At 36.1% G+C, this 25,344-nt stretch overlaps 1 protein-coding gene across 1 annotated transcript in view; it reads left to right on the forward strand.

Annotated features, from left to right (window-relative positions):
• The window catches only part of LOC105258282 (protein rhomboid), a 362,375-nt gene extending 343,883 nt beyond the window's left edge, over window positions 1-18,492 (forward strand). The window contains exons 8-10 of the mRNA XM_025408100.1: window positions 711-823; window positions 13,072-13,227; window positions 16,737-18,492. Coding sequence (XP_025263885.1) covers window positions 711-823; window positions 13,072-13,227; window positions 16,737-16,978 — 511 coding nt within the window. The 3' untranslated portion in view covers window positions 16,979-18,492. The remainder of the gene's footprint in view (window positions 1-710; window positions 824-13,071; window positions 13,228-16,736) is intronic.
• Window positions 18,493-25,344: the final 6,852 nt, after the last annotated feature.

Raw genomic sequence — 25,344 nt, forward strand, 5'->3', positions numbered from 1 at the left:
CGTTTGCGAAAGAAATTGAGAGTATAATTATCGTAATTCCGTTGACCGCACCGATAGTCATGAACCGACGACACGCGGAATTCATCGTGAATCTGAATCATCGATTATTTTCGACCTTTCCTCCGGCGCTTTGGACGCTTCCGTCTTATCGGCGAGAACATAACGAGATGTTCCTAATTAAAACTATACCCAAGCGCGATCTTATAATTCGCGATTAACGGCAATCTTCTCTCTCGGATCCACGCGAACTTTCAAAATTTTCGGCGACCAAAGTTGCAACGATATGTTAACTTTGCGGTTAACTTTGGCTTAACTTTGCGATAATAATTTTATGCCAAAAGAATTAGAGTTTTTTCTGTAGTATTAATTAATTATTTTACAACACATGGTGATTGCAATCGATCTAATTTGCAATACTTTGTGTCGATATAACAAGTAATAATGACTTCTTAATTTTATAGTAATTGTTAAGTGTAAATATGTAATTTTATAACGATTATATTGCATATTATACTTGTGGTAAAATTATTACCACATCGTTATTATGTTTTATAAAAATAGAGTAGCTATAGATGTATAATTCAGGAATTAGACGCATGCAAATCGCGTGCTATTGTAATTAAGTTGAAAAATTTCCGGAGCAGTCTGGGGCTCTAACAAAACAATTATTATGACCTAGTAATTTACCGCGTGATTATATTTTTTTTCAGATGGCTCCACCTGCTGTTTAACCTGGGGGTTCAGGTGGTCGTGGGACTTCCCTTGGAAATGGTTCACGGAAGCCTGAGGATCGCCGCGGTTTACATGGCCGGGGTTCTTGCCGGTGAGTAATGTCGTCTGCAATGTGAATTATGTTATAGTGCATCTACAATTTATGCTCCAAGCGTAAATGCTCGTTTAACCTTCGCGTCTTGCCGACAAAAGTTAAACCAAACATAAAATCTTGGCTTGAAATAATTATTGAGAACAGAAATCGAATATAGCATTTAAAAAGGACTAAAAGCTTGAATTATTCAGTAATAATCATATCATTTTTTCATACGTTATTTTATGATTAAATATATGCAAGTGCTGTATTTATAATTATAAATATATGTAAGCTATATTTATAATTAAATCACAATGCATTTATTTCAATTGTCATTCGTTTAAGTTCTGTCACGTGCAATGACAATCGCAACCAGCGATTGATACAATTCAATTGTCTCTCTTTTTCTTTCTCTCTCTTTCTCTTTCCTATTTTCTTCTTCTGTTTTGTATTTTTTTTTTTATAAAATGCGTTTTTTTACAATTGTTGAACAAAATTAGTTCGCTGCATATAAAAATACAAGCGAGATATATCACGAAACGTGAATATTATAACCGAAATGTCTAAAATATGTGAGGTGCTAATTATTCGAACATATGGTACCTACTATAACGAAGCGTTTTAATTAAAATTCGTTGATGTTAATATAAGTACCTTGACAGTTGGATAATGAAACGCTTTTCATTCGCAATTTTGCACGTTTCCCAAATAATCTCACATCATCTCTTTCAATTAATTTATCGGTAACAAGTTGAATTTTTTACAATTTATCGTAAATATATTTGAGTGACAAATTTTTTTTATACATGCAATTCTCTCTCCTTTTTATAGCACAAGAATTACAAACGATAATGTTATTTCTATGTTTACGGTATCGTTTTCTATGCTAAGCAATTTGTGTCCGAAACATTTTTGCATATTTATCGAGACAACAAAGGCGACCGAGTAATTCCAGCAAATTGTTCTATTCCATGTATACGAAATGTATATAGAGCGTGGATACACGTATGCGGGCAAAAACGTATCTATATACATCTAATTGTCATTTGCATAAATTCGATTAGACGCAGATCCCGAGTTATTAGCGGTCATGAAAGTAAAACGTGGCAAAATGGGGCGCATGAATAATCAACTCTAACCGAACGGGGGACAAAAGAGGATGCAGGAATTAGATAACGAGGAACGGCGGTGTATATAGGAATTTCAAAACAGATGCGATGCAATGTTACTTTTGCTAAATTAGCAAGAATAAACACGGGGTGCAGTCTTCCATTTATACATTAACTGAATTTTAATTTGAGGATTAATTGTTTGAATTGTAAATTAAAAATGTAAAACGATGCAAATGACATGAGGAACAGTTTTAAGAGTGGAAATCGAAATGAAAAAAAAACTTTATATAACATATATATTGTTAATTATAAATACAAAAGTTAGAAGTAAAAGTAATCATAAGATACTGCCAGCGAATAATAAATCGTTTTTATATTACAAAGGATTACGCAAGTGTAAAGGGATGATGTGCTTTCAAAACTTTCACACTTTCATACCATAATTTATGACAAAGACGTCAAACTTCTCTCAATATTATCGACACGTTGCTTCTGTCTGTTTTCGTCGTTTTCATTCTCGTGAAATTTCCCGATTGCGCATTTCCGACTATCCTTGTCTAACCATTTTATCTCGCTTTTCACCTCTGCTTTCGAGCGTTCGAGCAGTGCGTATCTCCATCTCCGTTCGTCTAAAGTCGCTCGCAAGGATGCGCCACATCGTCGGCGACAGCTTGTCTGGGCCCACCGCGACGAGATTACTTCGTATGCATCGCGGTCGCGACGATATAATGCGATTGCAATGACGCAAGTGCAACGGCAACTGCATCATCCCCTCTTTTCCTCCGGTACCTCCGTCCGTCTTTACGTGTGACTCGCATCGTCCGCTCTTTTTCCTCTGGCCGACTCTTCATTTAACGTTGATCGAATTATGGCCATATTCAATTACTCGCAGAAAAGCCATCGTCATTTCTTTTTTATAAAAGACATAATTAATAATATACATTCCGCAATAATATGGCTTGATACGCAATATTATTTTTTATTGAAATTAATTACATATAAATGACAATTTTAAAGAAGATACATTAGAAAGTAAATTGAATTTATTAAAAAATGTGAAATAAAGAAATTATTACTTCTTTTACAAATGATACATATAATATTTCTCTGTAATATTTTTTTATTAAAATTAATATTCTCGAGCATATATTATATAATTCAATATAATTACATTTATATTCTTTCAAGGAGCGATGCAATTATTATTTGCTGCATATTTTTATGATTATGAATATGTTCAAATATATTTTATTAGTATAAAATGCGTATCTCGCATATATCAATTAATATTGTGCGACACATGAGAAAAAAAACGTTGAAACATAATCATCAAACTAATGAGGGAGGTAAATCAACGTTTTAAATTATGCGGTTGCCGCACTACGTGAGTGTAAATTATCCTTAGTGCGATGTGAAACCGGGTAGCTTATAAATGCACTTCTCCGGAGTAGTACACGGATTAATGTCGTTTACGACATCGTCGCGCTTATTACTGGTTGTACTCCCTGTCCTTCCTATTGCTCGACCATTTCTACTTGGAAATTTTGGACAATGAAGCGAAATAGAGATTTGCCATCGTTAGGTATTCACAGCGCAAACGTACGAATTCATATAATATATGAAAATTAAATGTCATAATAATTAAAAAAGATGAATTATAATATACGTATATTTTTTATCTTACACAAATTTTCTATGAGAGAAAGGTAACCTGAATTTTAAATTAAGTTTGTAATATATCTTAGTTATAAAGAATATTTTTTAAATTTCTACTTCTTAAAATAATGTAAATATGTGAGATTATAATTTTCATGAAAATTTATTGATTAAAATTGTCTACAAATGTAAAAAAAAACATACACTATTTGAAAAATAGTAATTAATATTTAACTTCGATAAAATAATTAAGAGCATTCACATGATTAACGGAATTCAAAAAAAATTTAACAAAAATTGAATGCACAATAATGAGCGAACAGTAATATATTAATTTTTTAAAGTGAATTATATATCCTTAATAATTCCGTCTCGTTGATTTCGTGCGGCGCGCTCACCGCTCTCATTAGCAAACTTTCTTCTCTATCAACATTAACGAATGTTTCCCGGTATCCAATTTTTTGTCAAAGAACGGATGCAATTCCGTGCCGTAGCATCGTCCTCGTCGTCATCGGCGTCGGCGTCGTCGTCGCGGCGGCGTTGTCGAGTCGATTGCGTGACACCAGCAATTATACGAAGGCATTTGCATGTCGTACGACGCGCTTCGTCGTTCGTATGCACGACTGCGTGTGGCCAGTCGCCGGTGCATTAACTCGACTCGAAGATAACCAACGACGACGACGACGAAGACGACGGTGATGATGATAGTACCCGGACTGACTCTGAAAATCAATACTTCGTTTCCTTCTCTTTTTTCACGCGTCTTTAACTTTACTTTTAGCACGAGATCGCGTTGTCTCAGCTCGTTAGAGCCTCCTTCCACTTATTTCTTTCGATCATTTTGGAAACGGCGGAAACATCTTGATGACAATCGAGAAAAACTTTAAATTGGACGATAAAATGCTATACGAACGTCAAATCTATCGGAACACGCTATCATGTTGTCGTCATCAGTAATAATTTTATTTCTTTCTGATTTTTATATATTTTTTATGGTTGATTTAATTTTTACATTTCTTCATGCATATACATACATACATACATACATATATATATATATATATATATATTAAATAATTTTTATATAAATATAATATATAAAAACTTTTTTTCCAAAATGAAAGCAATTTGATCTAACGACCTTTTTATCGATACTGACAATCCAAGTGCAATTTATTTCTTTTTCAAAATTCGAAAACAATATATATTTTCATTAAAGTTTAATCTCGTCATGCAAAAAATGCAACGGTCATCGGAAATAAAAAAAAAAAATAATGCAAACAGAATGGAAGCAGGAAAAATGATTTAGCGTATTTCACTACATTATAATCAGGATGAATTTGAACGTGCTTTATGCAGCCATTGAAGTACGATTTCGCTCTTTTCGCTGCCTATCTTTTTTTGTACGCGTATGCAAACATATTTGTATGTTTGCAAGCGCGTGCATTTTCTGTTTATTTTTTTTTCCTTCCCCTCTCCGCTCGTTTTAATATTTTCAACGCAAAAACCTTCACAGACATAGCCTATCGTTGGGTCAAAGGGATATTAAAACAACGGAACGAAATGCGGGATGTACAAAATGTTGATATTGCGCACGCTCCTCGCTTTCGATCGGGAATTTTGCGTGTCGATGATCGCGCTTAGAATGCCGAAACTTTCGCAAAAAGCATGCGTGCATGCGAGAGGAACAAAGAGAAAGCTAGGGTGAAAAAAAAAATCGGTGAATAGCGAGCGCGCTGGAAATTTCAGTATTTTTGAAACAATGCGAGATTGAATACTCGCAAATTTGAATTTTTTTTTAAACTATATTTTTCATATGACAGATGTAATTTTATGCAGATATTAATCACGTTTTGAATAAATGATTTTTTGTGAGCAATATCTATTACTACATTAGAGAAGGAAGAAATTTATATAATTGGAATTATAATTTAATAGAATAAAATTCTTTTCAATATAAAAAATGCGACATTTTTAAATTTATCTTTCCGCCGAGAAAGGTTTATGTCAAAAACCAATAACGCTCTAAAAAATGGTAATATGATGTAATATAACTTGCGTTCAATATTAAAGTGTTATTACATTTATGTTACGCGTATTTCCCAACGGGCCTACAATAAATATCAGAACCTAATCTGATCCATTATCGAATGCAAGATCGGTGTATACGATCATATTATATTTTTTATAGAATATTTGAGAAAGTAATATATATTTTTTGCGAATAGTGAGATTTCCTTTACCATTTTACATTTAATTTTGAGATTTAAAATTCAAATTGCGTTTATACATAGTGTAATAAAATTAATTATACATGTAATTAAATTTGATTATATACATTTAATTTTTGCTCATTATTTACATATACTTTTACAGTCTATATGTAATACAGATTATTTTTCTTATCGTCGAAAAATACGAAACAAATGTTTTCAATAATCAAGCGAAACATCTTTGATAATCTCGTAAGATCGAGGAAGAAACCCCATCAACAGGAGCGAATCATCATAAAGAGAAGAGAAAGAGGATTTCTCGTCAACGTCGAGCTCTCTCATATGCCATATCGTTGCACATACGTACCAGTCCCGTTGCCATAAATATCGCCGCCATAACCATAAAATTCCGACGGTGTTCCGTCTTTTTTCCCCGGGGCGGAACGTACTTCACACATTATATTTTATGCATCGGGTTACATGGAAACGACGATACTCGTGTGCGCTACGCGCCGCTCGTGTGTATTACAAGTAGACGTACAGAGGGAATAGACATTGCCATTCCAGGTGGACATGATGGTATTCATGGTGCATCACTTTAGGGTCTGATGCGTTGGTAACTGCAGCGGTAGCGATGGCATCGACATCCTCTCGTGAGTTAATAATGATTGCGATAAATAGGTCAATTTTATTTAATTCTGAGGGTTAAATTTCTTTAGGCGTACAATAATTATAGAAAATACAATATTACAAAATTACACGAGAAAAAGATACATTTTTAGAGAATTATTTGTCGAGAAAGAGAAAGAATAGAAGTGCGTAGAAAAGAATCATGAGATGATCAGAAGACTGTTAGTATATGCTAATTAATATTATAAATACTTGTTACTATGTATCAAGTTTTATGCGACAGGGAATCAATATCTCTAATTCGAGCGGGTAATTCTATATACGTGTTAGAGAATCGCGAATAGATACTGATTCGAAGTCCATCACTACCGACCCCGTTCAGCCTTTGGACGCCCGTCGTGTCTCGTTTGCAGGAAAACGACGTGGCTTAGAATTTCGCGTTGTATCGGCAAAACTGGCAGGCACGCAATGGCGGTCGATGTATACAAGAATAGGGGAGAAAAGGGGTTGAGAGAAGTCTCATACTCCGTTTTCTGTTTCTGTCCTCCACTGGATTCCACAGCCTCTCCCGCAGCCTCTCGCTCGCGCCTCTTTACGAATGCAACGGCGCGCTTGCACTCACCTAACTGTGTACGCTCCATTTTCCACCGTCCCTCTCTATCGTCGCATTCACTCGCACAATAATCGCCTTTGTTCGCGGGAGTTGTTCGCGAATGTTCTTTCTCTTTGTTAACAATTGCGGATTAAATTGGTGGATATCTAATTGGTGCTTGATTGACGTCGCTGGTACGTTGCACATCGCGGTTTATAGCGCTGACAAAACGCGCTATTGTTTCATTTGTAAATGGTGACAAGCAACAGCTATTCCAAAAGAGATTGTCGGGGGATTCTCTATGAGTAACGAACGTATGATTTTGACCGCAAATCTGACAGATGTGGCGAAGGTAATTGTGTCCACGCGACAATAGAATGACGCTGCATGAATTTCGTTTATTTTACGTTACGCGATTGCTCTTTATTTGTTCCTCCAAAATCAAGATAACACTATGATAATGTTGTGTGATAACACTGTGATAATTAATAAAAGATAATATAGCAGGTTTACTTCCGTGCGCGGAAATATTTTTAATAGTAAGAAAAAATTAATTCGACGAAATTTCAAAAATTATTTTTACGAACTTTTATATCCAGCATTTATTTATTTAATTTATCACTGATTAATAATTTACGTGCAAAATTATTCACATCGAGAATTCAAATTGTATCTGTATAGAGAGTGATGAAATAAACACACATTCCGGGAAAAAAGGAAAGAGAAGAAGAATATATAAAATAAATACGTATATAAAAGAGGAACGTGCAGAAATGCACCGATACGGCACATGCCTGCATCCATGGCTCGCGCCGTATTTGGCTCGTGTCGGTGTTTCGCTTAAGTGGTTAACTACTAATTTTTTAACGCCACGAGAGCGTATCGAGCACTTTTCTTCGTGCCGCGAGAGAGATCGTCCGATGCTCGTTGTTTCCCGGCTATTTCGCTTGGTGCTCTCATCCGTTTTTCGTTTCCGGGGATGGAGGAAGGAAGGAATGAGGGGGAGGGAGCTCTTTACGAATGCATCGATGTGCCTAGCACGCCCGCCTCTAAAATGCGCGCTCTATTTCTATACCTTCTATTTCCGATACAAAGCATTTTATTCCGCGTCGAGCCCCCTGTACGCGTCCTCGCGATTTCTTTCCTGTTTCGTTTCTCCGCGTTCGAGTAATAAAAATGCGAAAATGGCTTTCGTTAAGATACGTCACCGTGAGACGCATTGTTATGTCTATCGATCGTATTCGCTCTTATATGCATGTGTATTGTCAATAAATATCGGTTTAATTGATAATTAAATATACATCTACGTCAATGCATGCAATTTTGATTTTTTCAAATTATTTTAAATTATGAAATTTAAAAATTAAACATTTAAATTATGAAACTTAAAAATAAAGAGAAAAATCAAAATAAAATTTATGAAAAATTAGAGAATAAAGATTCTTGGTTTCCTACATTATATTATTTTTAATTTAACAATTTTTAAAGCTTATATTAAACAATTGTCAAAAAAGTTCTGTTAAAGGTTATTAAAGTGCTTTTATAAAATAATTAAAAAGCTCGAAATATTACGCTTTATTTTTGGTTTTCAATTTAATCAATTATTTGTCAAATTCGTCAAATTCTCTTTTGCATCTGTTTTTTATTATACATATAAGAGAGTATGCAAAATTTTCTTAGAACTGAAAAATGACAAGAAGATCATACAAGTATTTTCGACTTTTCATGCTTTTTTGTTATTCGACATTTTCTTTCGTGGTAATTTCGTTGCACCTGTTGCATATCATGCCGTTTGATTTCAACAGACTCCGTTATTGGTACCAACGAGTTAATCGATGATATTCTTCTGTACGGTGAAAAATACGTGCAACATATTATCCTGCGTTAAATTTGTGATTAGTCGACAGAATGTTTGTTTTTAAGTTTAATGAAGACTTTCAAAAACACTCAAATTTTGACGGTGCTAAAATGTTATTGTAATTGAAAAAAATTGTCGTATATTTACAACGTAAAATAAAATTCTCGTATATTATTTACATTCAGGTATCTTGAGAGCGATAACAGAAAAAAATTCTTATCTAGGAGACGGTAGCGATACCATTGTTGGACAGATTGATTGCAAGGGAATTGCGGAGTAGCAGATACGCGGATAGAGCCGCATGTTGTAATCATAGGAGTAGGTCGTGAAAACATTAATTCGCGCTGGTGCATCTCGTTGGCAGACCGCGTCGACCCACTTCCCTTCCTTTCATGCTTTCTTTCTTAAGATAAAGTCGAAGGTACTAACGAAGGCTTGGGCGAATTTCATAACCCAAGAGAAGTCCACGAGGACTCTATTACGCTTCGCGACTTAGTGTCTCTTTTCTCTTTTTCTCTTCCTTTTTTCCCGTTTCCTTTTACTCATATTCATCCTTGCACCAGGTTGCTAATTTTCGTGAGGCGCTTTGCTGTTATTTCTCTATCTCTCTTTCTCTCTTCCTCTTTCTCTCATCTGCATGCAGTATATGCATGTATATATTTCTCTCTTTATTGCTAGAAAGAGTAGAGAATTCTCTTTTGAACTTTCCTTCATTTTTGCTTACATTGGCGTTTTGATGATTAAGAACCTAATTAATTTTGCCAACGTTCCTTCGAATTACAAGAGACTTGCAACTTAATCATGAATATGGCGATATTAAAGCTGCAACAGATGCGAAACTAGTGCAATTGAATCGCACTTGAATCGTCTTTGACTGATGCAATAATTTGTTGCAATAATTATTATCTATCTGCATATATTAGCAACATTTTAAAATCAAAGACGAATAAAATTATACGTAGATAGAAATATTATTAAAATAAAATTCATCAGAGTATACATGAAAACATCTCAAAAGATAATTTTGATTAATATTATTGAATACTTTAGAACTGATAACGGATGGTAATTTTTGCAATAATAATTAATAATAAATTTCTAAAGTAAGGAAATCGACAAAGCATCGATTTGTAAATTCAGTAGCGCATCGAATGAGCTATTGTGTCACTATAACTTGTCTCTTCTAGCCTCGGTTAGGTAAACGATGGTAAACCGTAAATGCTTGCAGCATCGTTTAAGTTGGACCAAGGAGAGCGGATGAGGGGAATCAGCGGCTCTCTTGAGCCAGTATCCGTTAACTCGAGTCAATTACTACACAGAGAAGCATGGTTCGTCGTGCACGGGGGTAAAGTGGTCTCTCGGCGTGCTTCAACTTCCAATTAACTATGGCACGACGACAAACAGACTGACGATGACAGCTGAGATCCTATATTCTCTACTTTATCGTATTACAGTATTATTATAGCCATCGTTATTGTTGTAACATTGATGAATGTTGATTGCTGTTAAAAGCATCAGTAATTTATCATTGTTAATTATATGTGATGTTTTTACAATCAAAATCTTACGTCGAATTTCTTAGGACTATCAATGACTCCTTATGTGCGGTTCAAATGCAGTTACATCTTTGATATATATCGTGTAATATTAATGTCATCCGGTGTGGGCGACGATTTCGGTGTTGATGTTGTAAGCTACCTAATTCCACGTGTCTCGAATAATTGTTTCCTCGTTCCGATTGGACGTGGCTCGATCATTTATTAAACGGACGCTAATAATTCATTGCAGGTAATTCGGAGCGCTCGCGAACTCGCACGAATTGATGTTTGCATCCTTAATGCATTTCCACGTCGCTCCGGTGCGCACCGGCTTAGACGCGATTTGCGCTCTGCGGAAACTTCGTGTAGGTAGTTTACGAAACACGAGCTGCTTTTCCCACGACGGTTGCCGCTGTTGTTACTACTGCAATCCCGATGTAGGTCGCGCGTTAATGACCAGTGCGTACCATTGACGAATCCAATTGAATCGTTGGTTTCGCAAGAAACGAGGATGTCCTGCATGCGCGTAATGCAATTCGACGTGTTATTCCCAAACTTTATCTCGACAGAGTCCAAAATCTTGAAGAGCAAATCCGGAATAAATATTATCTAGCCGTAGCTTCATCAAAATTATCCCCGAAGCTTCTTCTTTAATCGCTTAGAATTCAGAAATTATTTCAATTTTTTTTAAAATACCGATCGCACTTCGGATTAGAATTCGCGTATACAAAGCTAAAAAAGAAGCATGGAAAACAATCCCGACATCCCGATTACATCCGAATTACGAGCGACAGCCTTAATAAATCGGAGCAACCTTGTCAGGGTAGACGCGTATCGGCCGGACGACACTCGTAATTTAGGACGGATCAAAGGTGGTGGTGGTGACCGGGCGGTTAGGTTTAGGCGAAGGGCGGCGATCGGTCAGCAGGTTCCCCCAGGTGTCAGGTGGCGTTCGTCGCTTCGCCAGACGCGCCGAATCACCACCGGCCGTTGCCGGTCGCTTCCACATTTCCACATAGGAAGCGACTAATGTCCTCGCTCATTTCCCACGATATATAGGCGGGCGCCATCGCATCGATTCGCGAAGCACCATCCGCCTGTCCAGCGCGATATTAATGTTTAACTAGCGCGATCGTGTGTCTGATACATTACCGTTGCTCTCGGGGTTGCGCGCGACACGGTACACGCTCGTTGCACGGTTACCAGTTGCGCGAGTGAAACATTGCGAATTGCGGAGTTTGTCGAACGCGCGCCGCTATTATTGCGATACTATCGTACGCCGGATTGCCTTCTACCGGGCGACATTTGGCGTGTAATTGGAACGCAATGTTATTTTCAGATATCCGACGACGGATATGTACATGTAAAAATCATTTTGTAATACGAGCTCCGCGTTACGGATAAATGTGAGAAAAAATGTTTACATATTTTAGGTAACAAATGCGATTATATGTGCATGAGAAAAATGTAATAAAAAAATAGGATTTATAATTTTGGATATTATATGTCATATTGACCATGTCTCCGTTATTAGGACACTTTTTAGCCGGCTGCAATCATTCATGCTCCTGCGCATCCGTATGCCGCGGGCAGTTTGTCAAATTACGAGGCAAGTGCTCGGAAACTGGTCCCTAATCCTGTTTCTAATAACCGGAGCTAGCTAAAGCCCGGAAGCGCTTTATACCTTTGACATTCATGAATCGACGAAATGGCGAGAGCATTACGACACCCGTCCATAGACATAAGTACGTCATAAATGTAAGAACGGAATGGAGTACATGAGGGTTCGACGTTCGTTAAGAGGAGTTCTATATCTATTCTATCTCAATCATGAAAAAAAGAATCCGTACGTGTACAATGCATTTGATTGATTTGCATTTATTTGCGAAAATTATAATTATATTAATTAAGAGAATAAATTATTTATGATTCTAATTATATTTGGTGCGCATACTCGTTTTCCTACGAGCGTTCTGCACATTACGCGCGGAGCAACAGATGTTTCCGAATGAATTGGAGGAAGAGTGAGGGTGCGAGAGGGAGGAAGAGAGAGAGAGAGAGAGAGAGAGTTTTTGGCTGTTAAACTGGAGCGCGGAGCCGTGCGAACTTTCGAGTTGTTGAGCGAATATTATTCTTATTTTATTCGCCGGGGGCGGTGAGAGTGGAAAATTTTGTCCGCACTTCGCGGTTGTCCGAGGACGAGCGTTTCCCAGTTCGACAGTGAATGGCGGAAACTCTCGAAACCGGGAAACTCGCAGTTTCGTGAGAGAGAACGGCCGGTTTTCTCTTCTCGAAAAATTTCGTTGATTACGTAATTCCATATTCGTTAATTGACTGCATAAAATAGTGGTATAGAAGAACGGAAATATACTTCGCAAATTTTTAAATTTCAAACTGGGATACATTTATTATTATAATAGAAAATTTAGAGAAGTAACATTTTAATTCTTGGGACGCTTATTTCAATATTATTAAATTAATGATACATTAATTATAATTAAATTAATATTAATATTAATCTTTATATTTCCTTTGTTGGACGAAATGTAAAAATTAATATTAATAACGCTAAAAATTAATGATTCGAAAAAGCTGATAAGTTTGAAAAAGAAAAAAAATAATTAATAAATCATTAAAAGAGAAATATGTTTATCTTGTTTTCAGGTTCGCTGGGCACATCGGTGTTCGATACGGATGTGTATCTCGTCGGAGCGAGCGGGGGTGTTTATGCTCTTTTGGCAGCACATCTAGCCAATGTTCTCCTCAACTACAACAATATGGAATTCGGGATAGTTCGGCTCATTGGCATTTTCGTCATCGGTAAGTGGACCCTACTTCCTCGATCGTCTGCTCGCACACACAATCATCGCGGCCAATCCTATCTATCTTCGACCTGCCTGCTCGATATCCGATCGATCTGCTTTCGAGAACGGCCATGATTAAGCATTGGCGTCGGTGCTGGTACATATTAATCACGCTTTGTTCTTACTGAGAACTAAATATAGTACACATTAATGTTAGAGATTAAATAAGTATAATAACGACAAACAAAATACAGTTTTGAAGTTTATTATTGTAAAGAAGATATCTAGGAGATTATAATATAATTTCACAATATATAGAATTAATTTTCCTCATGGAAAATTTAGTAAAAGTCAAATATCTAAATATTTTTTAAATATCTTTTGACTTTTGTACCGGTTTCTTCAAAGGAGTTACATATAGACGTCCTTAAGAACTGAAATAAATTTTTTAAAATTGAAACAAAGTATATATCTTTGAATCTCAAAGTAGAATACAGTCTAGAATTTGGCGCCTATGGGGACGTAATAATAGTAGCGTGATATTGGCAAAGACGTAGGACTCTAGTATCGAGAGTCCGTATAGCACGTAATCTGACCGCCACTATACGTGCGCATTATCTGGTTCTAGTGGCCCTAGAGTCGCCTCAAATTCACCCTGACGGAGCCTCTTGAGTCTTCAATAACCTTGTTTAAGGGGTTGATCATCATCAATGCGGATATTCGCGCTTTCTCTCTCTCTTTCTCTTCTCTCTCTCTTTCTCTTCTCTCTCTCCTCTATTTCTACGCGTCATTTCAAATATATTCATACAGTTAGGTTTCTGTGTCCACGGGTGGTAACAGCTCAGACCCGTTCTAATCTACGCGTTTCGACTTGGATTACATCGTAATCCGCGCACGAGAGAGCTTGACGAGCAGAGTAGAGCTTGATCGATAAACGCGCTCTCTCACAACGTGGAAACGGGTCATCCGTGCAGGCGCGAATGCAAATGACGCTCTCGTAAGAGTCTGCGATATGGTGAAGTGTCTCTTGCTTTCCCCATAACGTTTTAAGGCACGAAGAAAATATACTATTGCAATCAGAACTTTGCGAAACAACATTTAAATTTTCATATTTTAGGAACATTTTCAAATACCGACAATTGTTTTAATTAACGAAATTGATAATGCGAAATTAAATAGTGCAGAGGATAAACAAAACAGTTGGATATCTTTATTGTAATATATAAAGAGTAAAAAATAAAATTTATTTAATTAAAAAAAAAAAGAAAATAATGGAAAGATCAATCAAGATCATCAATTTTTTTTATACTCATATTTTTTTAAATCATATTTTTTTAAATATAAAGTTATCTATTTTTTTAAATTTCTTAAATGTTTTGTTTTAGATGTCTTATCTTCTATACTATTTATTAAATTCGATAAAATTATGCAAAAATATTAAATTTCTGTTAATTAAGGTATTTATTTTATTAAACACAGAAGCGTACTACATTTCAATATTTTTTCGTGGCTGTCTTTATTTTCATTTATTTATCCATCGTTCGAATTTTTCTTTTTGCTTTTGATTTCAACGTTCCTCTTGAATTTCAATTTCCTCATTCTTTTTTTCTCGCGGTAAGAAGCGGAAAACTACTGCTATTCTAAAGTTTTAATTAAAAGATAGATGTGCTTTCGCGCGCGTCGTGATTGTCGCGAAAAATTTTCACCAACGTTGGAATTGTTTGTCATGAGAAAAATAAGTGTTAGTTTTGTTAAATTTTCAAACAAGTGTCGTCGTTTGTGTTTATCGAGTCATTAAAACTCATCGCACTTAAGTAAGCTCGATTGAAATTAAAAAAGAGATATAATATTTTAAGATTATGGTATAATAGTGAGTTGGAGTCTGTTATAACAAAAAAGAGAGATGGGACAATTTAAAAAATATTAAACGAATTTTCACGAAAAAATGAGAAGATTTTAATTTTAATTATATGTAAATTTACTGTGGCACGAAGATAATATAATTATTAAACGAAGCTTGCAAAATAATCACTATATATATTGATAATTAATAACAAATTTTAACAATGAAATAGAAATGAAAATAAGCTTTTTATAAATCATTGAAAATGCTTCAAGTATAATAATGAAATTCAATATATCTAGTTAAGCTTTTCTCTGATAATTCCATCAAAATTGAATTATAAACTGAAACAAAAGGTAGATAGAAAGAGAAGAATATTGGTTATGATGAAAAAGATACGGTAATAAAATATTATATAACACTCGTGAGCATGCTGATTGTAATCAAGCAAATAATGGTAGAGGAAGAAATAGATAGGAAAGCTCGAAAGAGTCCAGCTTTTGTTGTTTCAAGAATTATATAACTCAGTCTTGCTATCCAAGTTAAGTTAAGCGCAATAAAGCGAAGGTATCGCGTTTGAGAACAGAAGGAAAATAATATACAGAATGTATAACAGAATTTTCTTAAAGTTATAAATACTTCGATAAGTTTCGAGTTATCTCGTTAACGAAAACTTAATTCCAAAATCGTTTGATGTTGAAAATGAAATAAGTTTCTATAAACGGATAATTAGATCTTATTTTTTAATCGATTATTTTAATTTGCGGGTTATATTTATCTCAAGTTACTTTAATTTTTTTTTATTTAATTTGAAGAGAAAGATGAATTATTAATTATCAATTAACTATTTTTTTATTTGAGATACACAATATACATTTATAAGACAAATCCTTGAATGTAATTTTATATATATACACGTTGAAGTAGAAATCTGATGAAAATTTGAACTTGAATTAGTCTTAATCTTTCTATGTGATAATTTCCATTTATCGATAAGATCACAAAAACCTTTGTAAAAAAATGTTAAGATGCTTTAGCTTTCGAAGCTAAAGTTGATCCGTTTGTACAAAGCTCGTTTCTATATTAACTAACGAAGAAACAAATTTCTTATGGAAATATAACGAACTTACACAGTCATCCGCAGTAGTCGCAGACATAGGAAAAAGCTGCTGAGGAAGCTGCAGAAAAGCTCTTCTCTCGACGACACTTCGAGAGCTTTTCAGCAAAGCTCACCGTCGGCTCGTCTCCTCGCGGAGCGTTCTTACTTTTTCGCACTCTTCCACTTTTTTATTGCTCTTCTTATTCTTCTTTTTGTTCTTTGTATACTTTCCTTATCGCTTTGCTATGCATCATTTTCATCGTTATTTTACAGAATAGAAATCTTTAAAACAAAATTCTTAAAAGACAGCATAATAAGAGCATTATTTTTTCTATTTTACTACACATGTCATTTTAAATTAATTTTAATTTGTGGGCGTATTTATGATTTTTATTGACCATAAATGGAAGTCGATTAATTTTAATTCGGAACCTAACAAGCATATACCTATAGCATTACGATGATTAATTTAAATATTTATTAACAAGTAAAATAGGGACATGGGAGGAAGCAAAATTATGTATATCTTTAAGAAATCAATGGCAAATTTTAATCGAAATTTTTTTCATTTTTCTGATTGCAGCTAGCGCTGACGTAGGCTTCGCGATCTACGATAGATACGCGGCGGAGCAGATGGGTCCGCCAGTGTCGTACGTCGCTCATTTGACGGGTGCCCTGGCTGGTTTAACGATCGGCCTTCTAGTGTTGAAGAACTTTGAGCAGCGGCTACACGAGCAGTTACTCTGGTGGGTCGCCCTAGGCGTTTACGCCGCTTGCACGATCTTCGCGGTCATGTACAATCTGATGCATCCGGACTATCCATGACGCGAGATCAGCTTCGCGTACGGCCAGCCGAGGCACACGTAACGCGAAGCTGATCGTCCATGGAAAAAAAAGAAGAAGAGACGCAGGAAAAGACGGGAGAGACCTTGTTAAGAATGTCAGGTATTGCGGATTTTGCATAATGCGTTAAAGCGAGAACTAAATTTCCAAAGCATCGAAAGCAAAGGACATGTAAAAATGAAAGGTATGCAGTAAAATCATCGGCGGTCGTTCTCCTCGTCGGAGGGAAGATGACTTAGATCGCCCTCCGCGCGAAAAGGATCGTAATTTCTTAGTATATTTTCTTCCAAACCGGCCTGTTCGCGCACGACATTCGAGAAAAATGGCAGAGCGCCCGTTGGGAAAACCGTGAAAAATGAGCGAGGAAATATATAATTTATTAATCGAAAATTCTAAAAGATGAGAATATTTTGTATGATGCAATAGTGGGAACGGCAGATTTTCGCCAGGAAGACGAAACAGACGTGAGAGTAGACGAACATTGAACAAACGTTGCGCTTGTTACATTTCGTCTTCCATTTTGTTTTCGTGGAAGTAGCAGTAATCCGCATTCACTCCATAATCCTGCGGAAGCCTCTTGAGCACAATATCTACTTTTTCATAGCGAAATGCGGATGGTTTCGAAAGCGCGTAGCCAGAAAAGAACAATAGCTAAGCATTCGTGTTCCCTTATTATCAACGGGACAAGAAAACGTCATTCTTACGAAATGGATGGAAACATCCTGGACTGTTTGCCATGTAAAAAATGTCTTTGCGTGTCGTTCTAGAGAACATATAATATATTTCTTCGTCGGTCTCTGGGAAGAGCAAGTCGCGTGATCGCGAATCTAGTTGTTTGAGTCCATCGTTCCATATTTCTGAAAAAAAAACCAAAGAACCAAACTGGATGACAACGAGATCGGCCGAAAAGGAATCGGCGAGGGAATACTTCTGTCCAAATAGGAACAAGAATATGTCGAAGGGAGGAATTCTTTTCCACGACTTTCGTCGTTTGTTTATTTTCGCGTAATGCCAGTCGCTGTCGTCCTCGGAAAAACCAAAGAATCATACTCGCTTGTGTAGGCAACGCTCCGCTGTCCATTGTCGTGTTGTTGAAGAAGTTTCTTGCTCAATGACGAGAGAAACAAAAGGATAAAGAAAAAGAGAGAGATTCGACAACAGCGAAGTAAAGCAGAAGAGACCAGAAGGAAGCAGGAAGATCCCGAGACCTAATGGATCCTTCGTGGTCGATGAAACATTGTACAAATGACCGCGGCGAAGAGGTAGACGATGGAGACGACGATGAGACAAAAACCGTGGGACAGTCAAGAGAATTGGTAACCATCGACAAGATCCCTCTCGAGACTTTCTTGAAACACTTGACTCGCGAGACAATTCGTGGATGTGGACCGCACGAGTGCAGAATGCGTGAAACTTGATGATGAAGAGCTTGTGTTGATGGAAGATTTTTTTCTAACATGAGATGGAAATAATCAGCTGTGAAAAAATTTTTGCAGAAGGGGTAAAAAGATTGCTAATTACTGATTTGATAGTATAAAGAATATTCAAATTATTCGAATAATTATAATTTTTGTAAAAAAATAATTTGTCACTCTTATATAATGATCAATCTCTTTCATCATTATATCAGCTGATTCCGGCTCGTTGCAAAAGTGCAACAAAGCGAATTTATTCTGAACTAAATTCGTATTTCTCAAACTTTTATAATCATACTTTGGCGTTTATATCATATTTTCTATAGACGTTTCGTAACTACGTATTGTCCTACTTTATTATGTTTTGTAAAAAGAGGAAACAAGAAGAATAACAAAATTCGCTATTTGAACATACGTATATATTATCGCGCACTATAAATCAGTCATTATAAAAGTACAATTCAGATTTGTTTAAACAGCTGTTGCATTTTTCATCGTTATAAATCTTGGAAGAATCAACACGATGAGACGAGGCGAAAAATTTAAAAAAATCTTCCATTTCCGCACTCGCAAAAATCAAAACCATTCCGACACGCATTGCCACCGAAACTCGTACTGTATTGTATAATCGTTGTAAAGAGAAATACTATTTAATATTACAGAAAAATAATATTTCCGGATAAACATGGGGGGACTATTAATTATGTATATAACTCGAATGGTACATGTGCTTTGAACGTTTCGGCGCGCATTGCTGTTTGTGCGGTCGTGATTTTCGCGAGAGCTCGCGAGCTTTCCATCTGATGGGATGTAATAACGCGTAATATAACGGCGATCAAGCTCACGACATAACAACACTCAGTCGATCTCGATCGGTCCGATTTCGATCGCGAGCTACGCGCTCTCGACAGTGGCCGCTCGTTAACGTTCTCGCAAAATTATCCTCATCCCCGATGGCGCATCTGTCCGGACGCGTGATCATTAATACGCATTAATTGTATACCATTGTACATATCTGTATATAGCATAGAGACTGGGTATGATTTTGCGTGCATGTACGTATGTGTGTGTATTGGCGCGTTTTACGCGAGCGAGAAGGGGATCGAGAAGGCGCGAGACAGAGCAAAAAGGAAGAAGAACGAAAGATAAAGGAGCGAAGAAAAGTTCGAGTCACAGTCTAGTCGTTTCGCGTCATTGTCTGGTAAGTGTATATATACATATACACATACAAATATATACATATTGTATTTAAACGGAAGAGAGGAGCCGCGCACGCGCGCGCGGCGCACATCTCGGGAGAGCACGCTTGGTGTACATAGTCACACATACACACAGACACGCACATATACACACGCACGCACACATGTTCCTCACTCTTTAATTTATCATTGTGTCTTCGGAATTGGATCGAGTGATTGCCGTCCGCGTGACGTGCGATCTAAACGATAACTATACCGTTGATAGCTCGTATCCCCAGGCGTCACGTTTAGCCTCCACTTCGCTATCCAATGGCTCGTCTATCAGACATATTTTCACCATGTTTTCAGCCGTGAACACCCTTGTTTGATTTCCATCGAGTGGGATACTTTTATTCGGCTCACAACTTTAGCGTTACATTAAGTAATTATGAATAACTCGATTGCGAATTCATTTCAGAATCATATTACTATATTGGAGCTGTTTTGGATGAAAGCGTGTAAATCGATAAAAAAAGTACTTTACATAATCTTGTAGGATCAAATTAATTTATTTATGAAGTTAGAATTGATATATTAAATAATTAGAGTTTATGGAAACTTTTATTTATTATTCTATAGAATATGGAAAGATTAATTTCGTCCAATGGGTCAATTAGCGCAAAGAAAAAAATATATACGCGGTGATTGATAAAGTTCAAAATCCTGAAGCTAAACGTGGCACTGAACAAAGTTGCGAGTACGAGCCAAAGTTTGTACAGCAATTCGAATAGTTGCGGTACGTGTCTCTCTATAATATTTAGTTGAATAGATTGTTCGATTGTCGAGATAATCCGACGCACTGCCTATTTTGTAATACGACTTAGCGCGAGATGCGCCTTTTATTTTCTCAGAGTTGCCGGTTAACCCGATTCGGGCGACATGAATTCCGTAATTAAACGTAAATGCCCCGTTTTTCCTAGCTACGTCTCTCGCGAAGTGGTAGTAGGGAAGGCGCGTTTAACTTGGCGTGTGTGTTCTTGTATAACAATTAATTAGCAATTATACTATCGTATTCCTAGCGATGGCGCGCGAACGTATATATATATTCCGCGAAATTCTATATTTATTTTTCGTAAGAAGAGAGCCCAGCTGTCGTCGACGGGTCCCGTGTGTACGAAAGCAGCTCTTTCCGATACTTTTTTGGATTTTCTCCTCGGCTCTGGGAAAACCCACGCGAGTACCACGGGATGAAACGCGCAAAAACCGTCAATAGGTCGACGACCGAAAATTATTTTCCCACGTACGCAATTTAGGGTAGCGCGTTTAACATTTAAAAGAGAAAAGGCCGAAATTCTGCCCGGTGGGTTGGTTCTTCCTTGTTTCGACGGGGATCAAACTAATGTATTATTATTTATATTGCACCGATACGCGTAATGTAACAATGCTGATACACGATATACCAAATAATATAATAAGATTTACTACGAAATAGTAATATATAACTATTATTTTTAATATCATTACTGTTAATATATCATTACTATCGCATACTTTGAGGAAGAAATAATTTTCAATGCTAGCGTATAGTATGGCCTGAATATGGTAAAGTAAAAAGGTAGATTCTGGAGAGGGAAGTAGGAAGAGCGCCAAAAGGACGCGAATCGAGCGCAAGCGAGAGATCAAACGAAAGTAATTAACGATGCTAGTCAATTAGTACCCGCGAAGGCAGCTAACGCCAGAGCCTAGCTTAAAGTACGACGGCTATCTAAGTCGCTTTAAGGCGACGAAAGAAGGTCGAGACCCCCGGTGACGTTGAAGAAGGAAGTGGCGTGAAAGAAAGAGAAAGGAAAGGAGAGAGAGAGAGCGGGAAAAGGAGGAAAGGTGGTGGCTAAGGAGTCTTAGGGCGTTTAAGGGTTCCAGAATATTGAGAGATTCAAAGGACGTTGAAGAGTGTCCAAAAGTGGTTGCTCAAAGAGTCGAAAAGAGCTTCGATACCTGACTAGTTGAATGAGTCGATTGTGTGTTTGGTAGAAACGTGGAATGCAAGAGGGAAGCAAGGGTGACACTTCTATTAATATCGTTCACATATGATTTTAATCGCAGCAATTATACTCAGAAAAAAAGTTGCATACAAATTGCGGGTGATTTATTAGGAATGCGAGTGCTTATGATTGTAATTTCAGACGAGGAATTTTATGTTCTTGTTTATAGGATCAAAATCTCTCGAGATTTCTGTTTTCGTAGATTTCACAATACTAACGTGGTGTATTAAGGAATAATAAGAGATTAATTTGAAATTGAATTATATATGTGTTCTTAACATGAATACGCAGAGAAATAACTCGCTTGATTAACTTGTCGAATAAATTGCGCGAAGTGAATTAAGGTCTTCGTTTTCTATGCACATATTTGTCGTTGAATCAATAAAATCATTGTTTCTCTCGGTTGTTATATGAATAAATATAAATTATCAAACGCTGTTGTGTGTAATTGCACATTATTAAGTTTGTATCGATAAATGAAACGTGATTTTCGTTACGTACGCCGAGCCTTGTTAAATGTTTAATTCGATTTGTTTCATAAATGCAGCAATGATTTGAGTTCTTTTGAAATGGCCCGAACCTTTCATAACGCTCAATCGATTTGAGCTTCCATTAATTACCATCGTTGTTGACGATAATTTATGTATCGATGAAATCCAGAGCCAAAAAGAGCCGCGCTTTCCCCAGGAAAATCGAACAGGTGTCGATCCGCTGGCTATTAACATACCGGCAGTGAAATGCATAATTTAGGGACTTTATACAACATTTATGACGTATGATTTCCATTTTATTAATCTACTGTCGGGTTAAATGATGATGCCAAAGAGCACGCGCGACGCATAATTATTTACATGCCCTCGATAATTCAGACATGCGAATAAATTATACGTCGTCTGAAATCCCTCGTGTAAACGCTCCGCAAAATATGTACCTAAATGCCGAGATGATACTTCGTCGATTACATACCTGACGGGATGGATGAAATCGCGCAAAGAGGCGTGCGCGAGTATGTATGTGTATGTGTGTGTGTGTGTGTGGAGAAAGGGAGGGGGTGTGTGCGAATGATTCTGTTACATACGGCTTACCGTTACACCGACGTTGCTGTGTCGTCGTATTGCTGACGAGAGAAAATTCGTCTCGAATTTTTGCCCAGCGTCCAAGCATATTGGATCTCCTGCTTTTCCCGTTCCCATCCTGAACGTGATCAATGGTAAATATCGAAGCAGTTTTGGTATCGAATTTTCTTATCAACACGCATCTCTCTCACCCTCTTCCGAAAACGTCATCAGATTTCGATCTGGTTTTTTCCAATGAAACAAAAAAGGAATAACATATCGGGAAAACAGCATCTCGCTCGAAATCTATTCGGACTTTAATTTACGCTCTGGCATTCGATCCGCGACCCGAGAGCTCGAGCTTAGGATATGGTATATTTTTCTCTTTTTTCTTTTTTTTCTTTTTTTAATTATAAAACAAAGCGACGTCCGTCGAGCTTACATAAGAAAGGATTATGCATATGCGTGCGTGTATGTCTATGGGTATACGTAATAATTAAATCAGATGGATATGCGCGAGTATGTTTGCTACAACGATCGAGCGATCGAGGATCGTGAAGTCTACGATAGAGCACAAAGATTAACTCATTGGTTTGATTTTCTAACGAATTTGTAGTGGTTTCTAATTTAATTAATTGCTATACGCGACTTTATTTAAATTAACATACTATTGCAAAACTTATTACTGTAACTTTTTTCGTATAATATTCCACTCTTTCGAAATCATTTAAAGATAATTTCATAGAATACATTTTTGGATATCTTGAAATCCATATGAAACGATATTTTACAGTTAAAATTTCATTTGTCAGCCGTTTCTTTATAGCGCAATTCTCTAAAAAATAAGCCAATGAGTTAAAATGTGCGTTGAGCATGTCACGATCCGAGCAATTTAAAGTGCACATGAATCTGTTATGTATCGATATTCGCGAATCGAAATGATTGCGAGTCCAAGTAATTTAATTAAAAACAAACATAATTAATAATTAAATTATTATAAATATGATATGTATAATATATTTATTGTTATTTAATTCAGCACATGCAAATTACGTAAAAGTATATCGAGAGTGCGCTAAGGATCGAAATTAATATCGCTGAATTTTAATATTAATATTGCAATTTGTTATTTAACGATTGAAGCGATACATAACGGGTCCAACGGAAAGCAGCGCATGTTTTAATCTCGTATCATTTTTAATCTCCCGACTGCGCGATCTTCGATCGACTGAAAGAAAGTTATCCGTTATTAATTTTTATATTGTACGTGTCACTATTATGAAGTATTATTTATTAGTGGAGTGAGAAGGACGTGCACGCGCGCGCACGAAGAAACTCTTAGTTGTCTCCTTAGTCTATTCGTTCATTACATTTCGTCTTGTTTTTTTTAATTAATACGCTTAATACAAAGGCGCGCCGCCGCATCACAGACGCACCTACGACCCCGGCAACACCTGTGATGGTCGACCATTTCGACGAGATCGATACTTTGTCCGAAACATTTTTTCGAAAATTTCGCCATTAACTCACAACCATATTATTAGCAACAAATTTACATTAACTTGTAAACAATATGCGCTATATTAAATTTTTGGTGAGACAAAAATACAGTTTATGTGTTTATTACATTGAAATATTTTTTGTTCACGCAAATCAATATCCAGTATTGATGAAAAAAAAATTTAATATGAATAATATTTGTTATCATTTGTAAATTATTTTTTCCTATAGATGAAATGTTATGCAAATGTTTACCAATTATTGACTATTGTTTCCAAATTGATATTAATTTGTATTTCTGTGCAAGTTTGAAAAAATTAAATAAAAAATAATATTAAAATTTCGAGCAAATTGAAGTTAAATAATTACTAATAATTTAATTATATATATATATATATATATATATATATATATATATGAGGTAAAATTGTTGTTAAAATACGCGTTGTGTAAAACTCGAACGTGCGTCTGTAAAAGCCTGGAAAGAGAGAATGCAGAGGTCGGAAAATAATCTCGTAAGTACAAGTGGAAAATGTTCATCTACTTTGTATGAATCTGGATATTCTTTTTAATATTCTACGAATGCGAAACTTTCTAATTAATCCTGTGCAACGTATAAGCACTACAAGCGAAAAATTAATCTAATTAATCGTTTAGCAAAAACAATTGTGTTAACGAGTAAGTTATTATCGATTTAGTAATTTTCTGTGTGCGATTCTAATGATTGAGAAATATAATAACTGAGATCTGTGTAAAATTATCTGAATCAAAAACGCGAGTATGTAAAGTTAAATTAGTGAATTAATCGTTTAATTAATCGTTAAAAATTTGTACTCAAGCGACAAATACGATTAAATGTAAAACTCTGCGACTAATTTTATGTAAATGTGTTCGCGCAAATAGTGTTTGCGCAATTTCTGTTCTGAGACTCAAAGATGTCCGATAAAGTCCAAAGACTCATAAGAATAACAAACGTGAATACACAAATGATTTTAGTAATAAATAGTAACATTAATAATTTATATTATATATAAACAGTCATACACACACACGTAAAAAATGTACAAGCCAAAGAGGTGGAACTAGTAAAAAAGAGACAGAAAGAGACAGACAGAAAAAAACGTATGTATGCGGGAGAGAAAGAGAATTCAAGCGTTT

The sequence above is a fragment of the Camponotus floridanus genome, unplaced genomic scaffold (genome assembly GCF_003227725.1).
Source record: "Camponotus floridanus strain SB8 unplaced genomic scaffold, Cflo_v7.5 scaffold2, whole genome shotgun sequence".
In the NCBI taxonomy this organism is placed as follows: domain Eukaryota; kingdom Metazoa; phylum Arthropoda; class Insecta; order Hymenoptera; family Formicidae; genus Camponotus; species Camponotus floridanus.